Source organism: Channa argus, chromosome 7, assembly GCF_033026475.1.
Source record: "Channa argus isolate prfri chromosome 7, Channa argus male v1.0, whole genome shotgun sequence".
NCBI lineage: Eukaryota > Metazoa > Chordata > Actinopteri > Anabantiformes > Channidae > Channa > Channa argus.
The window spans coordinates 2,385,549-2,400,632 of NC_090203.1; the positions used below are offsets into that span (position 1 = coordinate 2,385,549).

Genomic DNA, 15,084 nt, shown 5'->3' on the forward strand with positions numbered 1-15,084 from the left:
ATTATATCTTAGCTTTTCTCTACATGGACTAATGGTGAATATCACAGTGTTTGTACCCCGTTTGTATCCCAACAAAACAGAGGAGGGACCCAGTCATTAGTCTTATCTTTCCCTCTTTTTTTGTGCAAAAACCACCTTGCATGATGTAACCAGTATGTTGGAACGGGTAAGCTGATTCTAGGAAGACTGTTAGCAGCCGCAACAACCCCAGTAGTGAATGTTAATGAACTTAGAATGGCATAAAATATATGAGGCTTTTAAATGTGCAGAATTAATATCAAATCCTTGTTGTTCAAGAAACTGTGTCTGAGTCTGTTGTTCTGTTATATATTTTGACTGAAGTGCTGCAGAAAGTGTTGGGGTGGAGCGCTTGGCTGGTTACTGGCCCATACAGTGTCAGCTGGTGTTTTTTCGGTTTAGAGGAAAGTACCTAAATGTTGTTGCCAGTTATAAAAACCGACGCACAGAAAACTGCAAAAAGACAAAACTGTTGACCTATTTTAATCTTGGTTTACTGATAAATTTGACCGAATGACTCCCAATTGTTGAGAAGGTTGCAGCTGTGGCCTGGAAGCTTTAGTTGGCTGTGTCAGAACCTATTATCAGTGGTGTGTCTCAATCCATTAGTCAATTCACATTGACTCAGGAATGAGACACACCGGTAGAAATGAAACAAGAGAATATAGACTGCGATCAATATGCCGTGTGAGAACCTCCATTCCACTTTCCTCTCTCCTCCCATCCACCTGCATTGTACTGAAGCCGTCAATACCGATGCCTGTGTCGGGCATACTGTCCTGCAGCCACGTCTCAGTGAAACACATTAATCTACACTCTCGAGAGATATTTTCCTTTCTCACCAGTGCAACAAAAGAAACCATGAAGAAAAAGTCTAAAAAAAAAGTATCCTTGAATTTTTGCTTTTGTCTGAGTTTTTCAGACGAAAGCTGAAAGTCTTCTTTGAAACGGTTCTTTGTGCTGTGTTTCTGCAGTGGACCTGCCAAAAGTTTCCGCCAATCAATCAGTAGTCAGTGTATGCAGCGTGAAATCCACCTCCTTCTTCGGTGGTTTTATTTGGACGTTTATTCAACTTGACACAACTTATAACTTTCTGTTTAGCAGCAGATTTACCGATCATCATTATTTTTCCTCACTATACAGTAAAAATCCCCAGCACAGTCATCAGTAATGAAAACCCTTTAATTTCCCAAAACAGGTTCTAAATTGCAAAAAGGCATCTTGTACCCAATGGAAGAGCATGTAACATGCAGCCACAGCCTCTGCACATCATCAAGCTGGAATTAAGACATTTTAAACACCACAATTTGTATTACTCATCTGAAGGGCCATAGGGACCTGTGGAGACAAGTCTTTCCAAAGTAAATAATCATGAGTACACTAGTTCCTTGTAGTGTGGTCAGAGTCAGTCCTACTCACAGGTATCATAAAGGCAGTTATTTTAAACTCCCCCGCTGTTTCACTGCAGCGGAGCCCAAACAGCTGAGTGAGGATCAAGGCTCGGAAAAGCTGGATGACAACATGCTCCCTAAATAAATACTTCACATCATCTTGAGTGACTGGGACTGCACAACAAGTTAAAGACCACTTGTGCGAATTACCGGCTGTAATCTCACATCCCTTTAAGCTATATTTAGATGAGAAACATGAGGTTTCGTTGACTTTGTTTGCTTCTTTCTGGAACTTATTAAATTCACATTTAGCCCACACAGCAAATACTGTCTGTAGTTGGTCCCAAAACGCCGCCTGTGAGCGATGTGTCTTGGCAGAAGCTGCCGCACATTAGAGACAGGCTAGAACCGGAGTGTGCAGAGCTTAAAGATCCAGTGTGTGTTTTTTCTGGATGTGCAGTAGAACGAAACTTGGATTGGGGAGGTTCTGTCAGAGGCTTCTGTGAACAGCAGTGCAGAAAGATTTACTTTTAACCAGAGAATTTCAGCAATGCACCGACAAACATTCTCTAATTTTGGCAGACTTAGTGGTCGACGTGCACGCTACGGACACACCCTCCCAAACTTTATCATTGTGTTGATCTGGCTCTTACAGGGTTGTCCTCTGTGCGGATTACATTTCCAGAAACCAATGGCAGCTTCTGCCAAGACAAGAGCACAAATGTGTGCACGCAACTTATTGCACACACTGTGCATACATCAGCGGAGTGGATGGTGCACGGATACCCGTGTTGATGGAGTATCTGGTGAGGGATTCCAACATGCATGGTCCTCAAGTGGACACCACCAGCATTAAACTTGATGAAAGTGGTTGAAAGCCGATTCATGGGAGCGGCTTTCTACTGTATTTGTGATACTGTGCCCTTTGTACCACTAAATGCTTTGTATGCATGTGGAATGATTTTCCTGTCTAGGTGTGTCAGTTACATGTTGCAAGTAGAATCAAGTCTTGTGTGTATTTTTACGTTGGTGCTAACAAATGCCAACTCCAGGTGGTTCTTTGGAAATGCACTGTTTATTTTGATCCAGTTTTTAAGGATGTTGTTTGCAGCTGGGTGTCAGATCACGAATCCCCCCCCCCCCCCCCCCGACACACACAGACACACACACACAAACACACACACACGTGTGCACACACACACACACACAGATGAAGCTAAAACAACATTTTCAAACAATGACCACGCCAAGTGCAATCTGCATTTGGAACAGTCTGAAAGCTTGGAATTGTTGACTGGAAGTCATAAGTGTGCAGCACACCCATTCCTATCTGAGGAGCTGACAAACCGAAAGGATTTTTTTAATTTTTTTTTTTTACATACTGACAGTGTTATTATCAGTCAAAGCCGATGCTTGAAACCCGGATGTTTACAAGTCCAGTCCAGGCACTAATATTTTCAGCGTGGTTTTATGAAACAGTGCCATTATTTTTTATGAAAACACACCACATCTTATCAGTCTTGATTTTGGTAAATCATTTATTGTTGTGGTGCCTTAAACACAAACTACAAACAGTAATAAAGATGTAATCACGCCTGAAATGCCAAAAACAATAGCCCCTGTGAAAGCGCTGCCTCAGAAACACCTGCAGGGAAATTCTTGGAAAGTGGCACAAACATCCAGCCGGAGTCCAGGATGAACTGAGATGATTTTGGTGGTCGATATTAACTCACAATATCTCTGGAACACTTCTGTAATTTCATTACATCTGCAAAAATACCCAGTGGTACTCGGTGTGTCTGAAATGATGCATGCAAACTGCTACTTCACTGGTTTGCAGAAACATTCAACCACCAATTCAAGTTCAAGATTTAAACGGTGCAACCACAGTTCTACAGATATTCTGGTTTCATTTTTGCATTTGCTGTGAAGAATAATAACAATCTTTGTTTCCTGACTTTTGTAGTTCCTGTGGTGTAATGTGAGGACCAGTCATCTACAAGACTCATCACTGGAACCACTACATCTTCATCCCCACGTGGACGAAGACATTGACATTTTAAAGCGATATGCAAATGATGACACAAAGTTCTTTTCAGGGATTTTTGAGCAAGTGTGCACTTTGGTATATTGCCCTTTATCTTCCCCCCGCTTACTATGTAAAAAGCACCTTCAGTATTAGCAGTTTCAAAAACAAACATCTCAAAACTGAAAACTCTCTGCATGACTCAATATCATCAGTCATAAGTAAAGTAAACAAGTGTATGTGGGTTAACCCACAGGCATTATGTTTTCAGGTTGTCCATCTGTCTGATCATACATTTCTTCACATGTGGCACAAATGTCAAAGAATCAACTGATTTAATTTTGGTGGTCATAGGTCACTGTGACCTGACATTTGTGTCACTCTCAGCTCTATGTTAAGAAAACCTCATTTCAACACCCAATGCTTTAAAATAACAAACAGATGCATTTGCACTTTTGTAGTGATATTAAGACACTAAAACTCTAAAACTAATCTCTTTGTACATCGTGTATGAAGTAAAGTTGCAGTTCAGAAATGCAGAAATCAACACTTTTATATTTATATTTCTATCTCTCTCACTACCTACTTATATAGACAGAGACATAATATACATTGTTCACTTTGCCATTTTTATTTTTTTTGTGTTGAATATTATTGCACTTATTTTGGAGGCTGAAGTTTGTGGTACTACAGTGTAATTTTGAAGTGTTTCTATTGTTTTGTTCAGCCCCTTTACATCAATAAATATCAGCGTTGGAGAAACTAAACTCCCTCTTTTTTCTTTAATATTTAAATGTATAAACACAAACTTTCCAAATCTTAATAGCTTCAGTAGAGTTTTTTATCTTTGTCTTAGTCTTTAGTCATGACAGCAGATTTCTGTCAGGACGCCTCCAATGTTTGCTTCACACATTGTTCCTCTAAATTCCAATCTGTGTAGGTGGATGTCTCATTCTGGAATGAAACTCTTTGTCTCTGTTCTCATGGATGTATCTATACAAAAGCAAATAGGGATTTATCCCGACTTTAACACCATCCACTGTGTTGTACACTTCATACGCATGTTCACCCCTTTTAATTCCCTCCTCACATCTTAAAGCTATGATTGTTTTTTTTTTTTTTTTTATCACCTCTTCAACACTTTCAATAGAATCAAAAGCCTGTGGGCGGGTGTGTTTTTTTTTATTTTCTATTTTTTTTATATTCCTCTCTACTGTTGTTGAATGTCTCTGGGGAGTCTGCTGGATTATGGAGGGGATTTCTCTTGGATTTCAGTGAAATAAAAATGAGCCACTAACCACTAAAGAGCTCCTGTTGCATCAACCAATCACAAAGCCCGCAGACGTGACATGCCCTTAAGTGCTGTTTACATGCATTTTTAACAGTAGACATCTCAGGCTGTAAGCTGTATATAATAGTATTGCATCAGTCAAGTGGAACCAGAACGTCTTTAAGGGTATAAGCCTTTAAAACAGTGTTGGCCTACTTTTGTTATCTAAATGAACAGTGTTGGACAATCTATGGGCCTCTATTGTCTGTGATGAGTTGTCCCATAGCCGGCAGATGGTGTCACCAGCTGATGAATAGGACCAGATGAACTTTAAGATACTTATTACAACTGTATAAAGGGCACAGTCATCACATGGCATCTGGTAAAACCTCCACATAAATATGAATAAAAGCAACAAAAAGTCTCACACAAACAAGATTTAAGGTAAACAGCCATTCGTGCAGCTTTGTGAGGCTGCACTTAGCAAAGTGGGACTGGATCATAGTTCTCGGGGAACAGTTAATCCACAAGGGACCAGGATTGCAAGTATTCAATTTCCTTGTGCCCCATATTTTTGAGGTATTTCATTCAAATGTCTTAGGATTGATCCTCTGGGAGCCCTGTGCAAAATATCTAACAGGAGTAATTTCGGTACCAATGTCCTTGCATAGTGTGTTGACAATCTGAAGCCTCACAAAAATGTTTTACAGACCACAGTTCGGCCTTTAAATGGTTAACTCTGCCTCGTGTGCTGAGGGAACTCAGCAGACGTGTGGTTGTTTTCATGCTGCTTGACATTCCACATAAATGCTGCATTAGCAGTTGGGAACATCTTGTTCTGAGCTGCAGGGTAAAGTCAGATTCCTGCACTGGGCTGAAATAACTGGTTAAAACTGCATGTCTGGACATGCTGAGCCTTACATAAGAGGAAAATGTCCCAGACGTGACTGAGCCTTACAATAACATGGGAGGCTCATTAGGGGAGGTCAGACGCTGGCCCGACTTCAAGCTCCAAAGTGATGTCACAGCACAGCAACAGCTGCACGAGGAGATCTGAAGAGGTGCTGCTGGGCATTTTCACATCAAGCACACACAGCTTGAGTCCAACTGCATCATTACAAATGCTGTTTACTGTAGCCAGGATCTATGTGTTTTGTACGTACTGTATGTCGTGCTGGTCTTAATGCAACTCAGCAAAATCCCATTCGGTCACATGTGTGAATATTTAACACGGCCCATTTTTACCATTTTTATTGTTGGATTGTTGAGCCCATGGAGAACTTGTCACGGACAGCTGTGTCTTTTTTAGTATCCGACTTCAAAGGACTGGGAATCAAACCATTGACCCTGTGGCTGACTGATGACTGCTTTACCAACTGAGCCTCAGTCATTAATTACTTTTTTTATTGCCAAGGTGTCAAAAACTGCTGCATTGTCCGGCCTTTTGCATCACTAAGAGATGCACGGGGCCTGTCGCCTGCGTACAATGGAAACTCTGGAGCTTCAACATTTGACACATAAAGCAATGAGGGTGAAAGTAAGACATCTCCACAGGAGCCAGGTCTTCCATCGTAACCTGGTTATTTAAGTAAGTGTCAAAGGAGAGCGTCACTGACATCGAACATGCTTCTTTTGGGTCTAGTTCTGGTTGGACGGGTACATAATAAATGGCATCAAACTTCGGTCTGTCTTCTCCACATTAAAGCATCTCTCTACTTCTAGCAGAAAAACGCCTCTAGATGACATCACTTGGAGGAACCTTCACTTCAGATTCTGTTATCCTGCTCACACTACTCCCACAATGATATTATCTGAAGTCCTAATGATGAAAAACCTCTCTGGGTGATGTCATCTGGATGAACTTTTAAGCTACAAGCAGAGAGATATATTGATGTAGGCAAGTCAGAGGAAAGTTCAAAGGCGTTAATGTACATTTACATCCTAAACTAAAGCCATAAAAAGCAAGTTGAAAATTGGTGAAGTCGCCCTTCAAGGCACTGAATTGGACCGAAGGATTTTATGTGATCGACGTTACATTTGTGGTGCCACTCGAAATACGTGACGTACGTTGTAAAACCCTAAGGAAGCAGTGAGTTTAAACGTGTTCTTGACATTTTAGCTAAACCTAACCAGGTTTATTTAGTGGCTAAACCTAAACGGAATGACTCAATGTGTCTTTGTGCCTAATGCCAACCAAATCTCTGTGTTTGCATTCGCAATTAAAAAGGGTTAGTGCACATCAAGTTGGTCTATGTTGGGCCATTGGTTAGCGCAGTTTTGCTGCGTGTCCCACATTGTTGACAGTATATTTTAGACCGTGGTGTGGTTGAAATTATGTGTAATTGGCCCATCCCCCATTCCTGCATTGAACAAGGTATGTGAGCTGAAATAGAAAGATAAACATTCAGTTTTCTTCTGTGGTGATGATGTAAGAATAAGGCTGTTCAGTGTAAAAAAAAAAATTAAATAAGAAGACTCTAAAATAGATGCTGCCAAAGTTTCCCTCTAATCTGTTTCTATGAAAACAGTGGGTGAAAGAACCAGAGGCAAAGTGAACGTCTAGTTTTAATTTAAGAATAATTAGGGCCAATATGAAAACTGACTTCAAACCTTTTTTTCTATGTAAAAATAAATCAAATACGCCATCAATTGTGGAGAATCTCTGAGAAATTTCATGTTTGGTGACCTCTTTTTTTTTTTTTTTTTTTTTTTGCAGCGGTCATTATGCACGTCAAACTAGGTGTGGACTGTTAGTAATTCACCAGAACATCATGTCCCAGATGGGCTGAGATGTCTGTGAGTCTGTTTGATCAGATGATGAAAAGACAACATCTCCATTACAGGAGGAGAATTACATCATGTTTTTATTTGGATTCTCTCTGGTTGTTAGGTGTCAAACTTTAGTCTGAACAGTGACTCAGTGTTGTGTTTTAGTGTGTGTTATGGAGGTGGGTGGGTGGGGGGGGGGGGGGGCGTGGATGGCTGCTTTTCATTCCTCCTGATGTGATATCACATCATCAGTTTCTGCCTCTCTTTCATGTTCGGTTATGTCTGTTTTGTCTACTTTACATGACTTATCTACATACAGTATGTCTTCCCTCCTTTATCGTTTCCTTTGATTTGTTGGCCATTGCCCATCACATACACCATGAATCAAACCAAAACATGTCTGACTCCTGCTCTGTTCCAGCCTGAACAAGTGGATCGAGAGCGTTTTGCTGTCAAGCCTGTAATTTACTGGACTTTGTCACTCTCTAAACATTTCCCCTCACATTTTATCCACACTTTCTCTTTCACTCTGAATCCACTTCCTTGGTATAATCTGACAGAGATCGTGTTTCGTCTGTTGTAAATCACCCCCTTCACCTCATTTGCTGTTCACTCTGTAAACAGATAATGTCATCGTGTCGACTGTGAGCTTTTTACTCTTTATTTTTGGCTAAATGTTGTACTCGGAAATCACCGACAACCTAAAAATGTACAAAATACTGCCAGCAGCCACAGTGAATGCTGTGTGTTTGTATGAGTCTTTATTACAGTTTTTGGCCGGTCCTCACATCTTCAAAGTGCTGATAGAGGCTTTGAGTCTTGTTTTCAGGGTTCAGAATTAGGTTTGGATTAGGGTTAGGATAAGTGTTTTGCATTTTCTTTTAAATTAAAATTTTATTTGTCACATACACAACCATGTGCAGTTTGACATGTAGTGAAATGCTTGTTTCTACATTTATATAAGTTCCAAAGTAGAATTTAAAAGTAAAGGTAGAAAATAAATAAAGGACCCAGACTGCAATCCAACACTGTGTATACAATGTACAGATACTGTATCTACCGGGGCCCTGGCAGTTCACGGCACTGCACATCGAGAAAGTTTAATCAGTTTGACCTCTTAAAAATGTCTCCTGTGCCTGAGCAACAGTATGTGTTGTTTCTTTCAGCGTCTCCTTTAGAGCCAGACTCATAGAAATCCACGTATAAAGACATCTGATACTTTCTGTTCACTTTCTGTGTTTTATCAAAACAGGAAAAGGTTTTCCTATGACCAGGGGAGGGAAGGTTTTACTTTACTACTGAAAATCTCAAATGTAAAATTCAGTTACATGTGAGGCTTTTACTGTACAAAGACTGCTCGTCCAAACTCATGTCTTGCATATTTCAGACCTTATCACCTCAAGCCATCCGCCAAACTAAATCTATATGTCAAATTCCACACATCTCACAGCTTTGTTCATTTTATCTGTTTTTTCTCCTTGCTCCCTCCAGTCCTCGCTCTCCCTGCCCCCTCACTCCATCTCGAGCTGTGTGGCATGTGGTTTGGCTTGCCGCCAAGGACTATTCAGTGTTGGAGAACAAGGCCCCCCCAGTGTGCTCTTTTTTGAACATTCCTCTGCCCTGACATCAGCCTGGCAGCAGGAAGGACGCCATCTTTAAGCTATGTGCGGGAAGAGGCCCCCTGACCTCGGTAGTCTGGCTGGTGGACCCGAGCGGGGTAGGGGCCCCACTCTTTCTGACAGCAGATGCCAGCGCAACAAAGCAATCAAAGGGATGCTTCACATAGCATGTGTTGTTTTGCTGTATCAATTGTACAAAGACGCCCAGCGATCGTTAAGATGGATTAACCCTGGGCCATATGGAAATCTAGGTCACTTGCTGAATCTAAATATTATGCTTTGCAAAATTGCAAAGCATAAAGGAAGCTACTAAAGCCTCATAGGCTACTTTACCAAACATTTTCAAACTCTTAGCGAGCTAATAGATAGTGGATAGAGTTTCTTAACTGTGTGTTATTTCATTTTACTGAGCACAGTTTTTACAATTCCCACCTAATTGATATCGGGAATTAGATTTGATTTATGGCTCTATGTAATGGCTCTGTCATTCTAGCAGCTTTGTGACCTTGTCATCTGACAAATTCTCATCCCACAGTGTCAGATGATGGCACTTCCCAAGGCATCAAACGTTGCTGTACTTCCTTTCTATAGTAACCACATGCACCACATTGTGTTCAGTTCATCATTGAAATCCACAATGTCTCACACTAGAGTTGAACGCTGGTCTCCTGTGGGAGAGTTCTGTGTCCTGTTGTACCATCCAACACCCGTCCATCTCCCAGTGAGACTTTTTAACTTTATATATTAAGTCATTGCTTTAGGTATCAAATATTGAAGCATCAGGCTTTCTACTACACTGAAAGCTCAGAGCATCGATCGATGACAGCATGTAACCCATGTAACTAGACAAAGCAGCGCTTTTTCAAGCCTTGGCAATGAGAACAGCCTGGTACTTGAGCACTGGTTTTGGGTTAAATGCTAATGTGCTTGATCATAAACTAAATTTGAAACAATGAGGGCACCAGATGAAGTCCACGAAGCCAATACTAGCACCTCTCGTATTAAGGTTGACTATACCAACTAGGAGCGAGGAAGGCTGATTCTCGCCTCCATTTGCGACTAAAAAAGAGAATTTGAACACACTGCAAAGACTTGAGCCTACGGCCAGCTAGTATGTTGGTTCTGCACCTGCATGAGAGGACATAATTATTTATACCAGCTAGTTTACTAAGACATTTAATACACAAACATTCCTGTGATGTAATGTTGTAACGAACCGGGCTTTTCTAAATAATGCTCATCAGTTGGTCTTCAATTTCTGTATTCCAGATCGCCAAATTTTCGATGAGGGGAAAAAGAACAATGAGAAGAACCTCAGATGTTTCTTAACTTTGTCGCTTTGTTACTTTCATCACTTCCATTTCCATCTCCCCTCATGCCCCGATTCACTAAGAGAAGCAGCCGGTGGCCAATGATCGACTCATTTCCTAAAAACAGAGGAAGCCACGACATGCCAAGGTTCTTGGCAAGGACTCAGTTATAACAGCGGTTATTTTAAAGAGCAAGTTTGTAGGGTTGGACCCAATAAGGTGCAGGGTCATTAACATTACATTTATTAAAGAAGGCTATTGTTGGCAAAGCAGGATGGCGATGTGGTTAGCCCTCCGACTCGCTAGGTGGGGCTGATCTCCAGTTACAGTGTGTGGGGAGACGAGCTGAGTCTGGAGGGGAGGTAAGGATCTTAAGTGGAGGAGTGGATTATGGTCCTGGCAGTGTGTGTGTGGAACGTAGTCGTGGTGGGTCTCCAATCCCTGACGTAAAAAGAACTCCAAAAAATTCTATTAGTGACACAATATCCAATATTTAATATACGAAATTCCAAAATCCCTTTCAGGGAACATATACACTTAGTAACACTGAAGAAGTCCGTGATGCTTGGTTCAATAATTAGTGTTACTCATGGGCACGTAGTCGAACATTAGTCTGAACTTCAAAGGTAGGAAATCACATGGAGTGACAAACACATGCATGGCGTGAATCAAACATGGATGCGGCATGGAAAACATTCTCTTCGTGATGGTTATGAGGGTCCGTGATGAACCTTGATTTCCAACAAAGCGAGGCACAAAATTCCTGCTCTCCACCCGAAGGGGAAGGTCCGCGGTGGAAAGTCAGACCCTTTGGCCTGGGTCATACTGTGGAGCAGGAGAGCGCCGCTTGTTGGCCCACTTTTCGTAACTAGACACTGATTTGATAAGGGTCTGGAGTGCTCTTCGCCAGGCAAGGTGACAAAGTCAAACCGCAGCAGTGGCCAATGGGATCATGGCATCAGAGTCTTGGAAAGAGAACAAAGGTAGTTGGTAGCCATAGACCACTTGGAAGGGAGTTGTGTGCATGCTCCACTCCAGTTCTTAGTTAAGTCTCTCGGATTCACCGGAGGAAAGGCTGACCGAGATCCCCAGCAGATGACAGAACTCTGCCCAACACTTGGCTGTGAACTGGGGTCCTCGATCAGAAATGATGTCACGGGGAAGGCCATGAAGGCGGAAGACATGGGACAGCTTGGGAAGGGGTACGAAGTCAGCCATCTTAGAGAAGTGGTCAACAACTGTGAGGATGGTGGTCATGCCGTTTGAGGGGGGAAGTCCAGTGACAAAGTCCATGGATATGTGGGACCAGGGTCTCTTTGGGACAAGTAAAATGGCGGAGGAGACCTCTGGGGGAATGTCTGGGAGTCTTGGCCTGCGCACACTCAGGACATGTGGCCACATACTCCTTAACATCCTTAGGCATGGAGGGCCACCAAAAGCGTTGCCGGATGACAAAAAGGGTTCTAGAGACCCCAGGGTGACGGGTTAATTTAGAGGCGTGGCACCAGTGAATGACCCTGGAGCGTAGATCCTTGGGAACATAGAGGAGATGAGGAGGACAGGCAGAAAGGTGGTGGTGCTTGGGCGAGGGCCTGAATGAGACGAACAGAAGAGGGTAAATGGCACAGTCATATGGTGGTCACACCACCATGAGATGGGGTACTCCAACCCAGAACCTTGCCGGTTCACCAGTCAATGTGGGGGTTATGTGTCTCAAACCATGGTATGCCGAGGACCAGGGGATGCAGAGGGGAATCGATGACGTGGAACACCAGGCTTTCTAAATGATGATGGCTAGGGAAACCAGCTTGGTTTTAAACTGTACCTTGTTTAGTTGGTTGTTAAGCGAATGGACCTGGAGTGATTGGGGCAAAGGTGTTAGTGGAAGCTTGAGTTAGTGAACTAGGTGTCTGTCTATGAAGTTAGTGTTGGCTCCCGAATCAATGAGCAGGTGCAGGAACTTGGCGTGGAGCAGTGCCAACCAAACCTTGGGTTAGGGAGCGTGACTCAGGGGAACCAGACAAGGAACGGCTCGGTAGGGGTAGGGACACTACTGAGCTCTTCCTTTTCTGGTTCTTTTTGCGGGACAGGTGGAAACTCTATGACCTGATGTGGCACAATAGAAGCAGAGCCCCTTCCTTAATCGTCGCTCTCTCTCCTCGGGAGAGAGGCGAGAACGACCAAGCTGCATGGGTTTGGGTAATCCCTCTGTAGTGGAGAACTACAGACCTGTCTCCCTCCCTCCTTTTCTGGCCAAGACAATGGAACGAGCAGTCTTCAACCAACTCCCAGAGTTCCTATCCAAGAACAACCTCCTCAATGTCAACCTGTCTGGCTTCAAGAGGGGTCACTCCACAGAAACGGCACTCCTGACAGTTGTGGAATATCTTCGAGCTGCAAAAGCCACAGGTCAATCATCTGTCTTAATTCTACTTGATCTATCGTCAGCCTTTGACACTGTGAACCATCAGATCCTCTTGTCCACACTCTCTGACTTGGGCATCTCTAGATCAGCTCTAGACTGGCTTTGTTCTTACCTATCTGGACGAACCTTCAAGGTATCCTGGCGGGGGCATCTTTCTCACTCTCATAGCCTCTCTACCGGTGTGCCGCAGGGCTCAGTTCTTGGTCCTCTCCTCTTTTCTGTCTATACTTCATCACTATGTGCCATCATTAACTCACATGGTCTTTCCTATCACTGCTACGCTGATGACACACAGCTCTTCCTGTCCTTTCCACCGGACGACTCCACTGTCTCATCGCACATTTCTGCTTGTCTCTCAGACATCTCAGCCTGGATGAGTGAGAGACACAGTCAGCTCAACCACTCCAAGACCGAAGTCCTTGTCTTCCCAGCCAGACCTTCGATGCAACACAACATGAGCATCAACATTGGATCTACAGTGATTGTCTCCACTAAATCGGCCAAAAATCTGGGGGTCATCATCGACGACGAACTGAGCTTTAAGGACCACATCTCCTCAGTCTCTAGGGCTTGCAGATTTGCTCTCTACAACATCAGGAAGATCAGACCCTACATCACAGAATATACAACCCAACTCATTGTACAGGTGCTGGTCACATCTCGTCTTGATTACTGCAACGCTTTGTTGATGGGTTTACTAGTATCCGCAATCAAACCATTGCAGATGATCCAAAATGCAGCAGCTCGCCTCATTTTTAATCAGCCAAAAAAGACCCATGTCACACCACTTTTTAGATCTCTACACTGGCTTCCTGTAGCTGCTCGCATCAGGTTCAAAGCTCTGTCTCTTGCTTACAGGGTGGTTAACTCATTCAAGTCTACAATCCTTCCCGCCCGCTGCGGTCTGCATACGAACGACGTCTGGTGGTCCCAGCACCGCACAGAAGACACCAAGCAAAACTGTTCAGCTCAATGATCCCACGATGGTGGAACGAGCTACCAAACTCTGCACGCTCAGCTGAATCTCTCTCAATATTCAAAAAACTGCTGAAAACCTAACTCTTCCGCATCTTCCTATGCACTTAAATCTTTCGCTTTGGATAAAAGCATCTGCTAAATGACAAAATGTAAATGTAAATGTAAATGTAAATGTGATGGGCGTGGGCTTTCTCCAGGAGGCCTTCCCTATGGCGGTTATCAAGAAGAGTAGCGGCCTTGCTGAGCCAGAGCATCCTTGTGCCGATCCACCAGGCCTTTATAGAATGTGTCGTACAGTACTGCATCATTCCATTCAATGTCTGCAGCCAGTGTCCGAAAGTCTTTAATATAATCCATAATGGGGCGCATGCCCTGAGCCAGACTGGAGAGGCTGAGTGCGGCTTCCACCTCTGGGCTAGCAAGTGTCAAAAATTCATGAGAGCTTAGTCCCGAAAGTCTTGAAGGTGGAACAAGTTTCTTGCTGAGACCAAGCAGCTGTTCCGCATAGATGGGCGTGGCCAGTGAGCAGGGCAATGACGTAGATCACTTTTGCTTCTTCTGATGGGAAGGAGGAAGGCTGCAGGCGGAACTGAAGCAAGTTCTGGGAACAATGTGAAGGGACCAAAAAAACAGGAAGAGACTACAAAATAAAAGTCCTGAGGGAGGAAGTGAAGTCAGGGATGCGGACAGTTATATTAATGACTAAAGGAACCAACTGCACACTAATAACCTGTAGCCTTGTTTCAAAGAAGGGTGTAGGGCATAATCAGTGGCTACTAACCCATTTAACAATAAACTATTCTTGGACAATTGTCATACATTTGGACAGTTGTTCGAAGAGCCAGAATAAAGTTTCAGTTGGGAACTTTGAGATGCATTGTATCTGTTACATGTATTGTAGCGTGATGCTTTTGATGTTGCTTCAAATGAAGGGTCTCATTTTAAGTAAATAGATGTTATGTATTCATGTTCATGTAACTTTTTATACTAACATTACTCCTTCAAAGTTGAGCATGGAGCTGAGATACCAAAGGAACAAATGTGCCTGGAAACGGTTAAAACAATTATTGGACTCCTGCCTATTTTATTTATTCAAGGTACTTTCCATGAACTCAACACAGCAGCCCTGATTATTTAATCACGCTGTGTGGGCAACGGTTATCTGAGAGCTGAGGTGTCAGGGAGCTTCAGCACTGATGAAAGGAAACGTCTAATGTTTGTGCAACGTAATGTACAAGCAGACACTTCATATAAATAATGCACATTCATTACAGTCTA

General features: G+C 42.9%; 1 protein-coding gene across 2 annotated transcripts in view; it reads left to right on the top strand.

Moving 5' to 3' along the window:
• The window catches only part of mcl1b (MCL1 apoptosis regulator, BCL2 family member b), a 28,092-nt gene extending 23,890 nt beyond the window's left edge, over positions 1–4,202 (top strand). For both annotated transcript variants that reach the window (XM_067511084.1, XM_067511085.1), the window contains one exon: positions 3,376–4,202. In XM_067511084.1, the coding sequence (XP_067367185.1) occupies positions 3,376–3,394 (19 nt within the window). In that variant the 3' untranslated portion in view covers positions 3,395–4,202. The remainder of the gene's footprint in view (positions 1–3,375) is intronic.
• Positions 4,203–15,084: the final 10,882 nt, after the last annotated feature.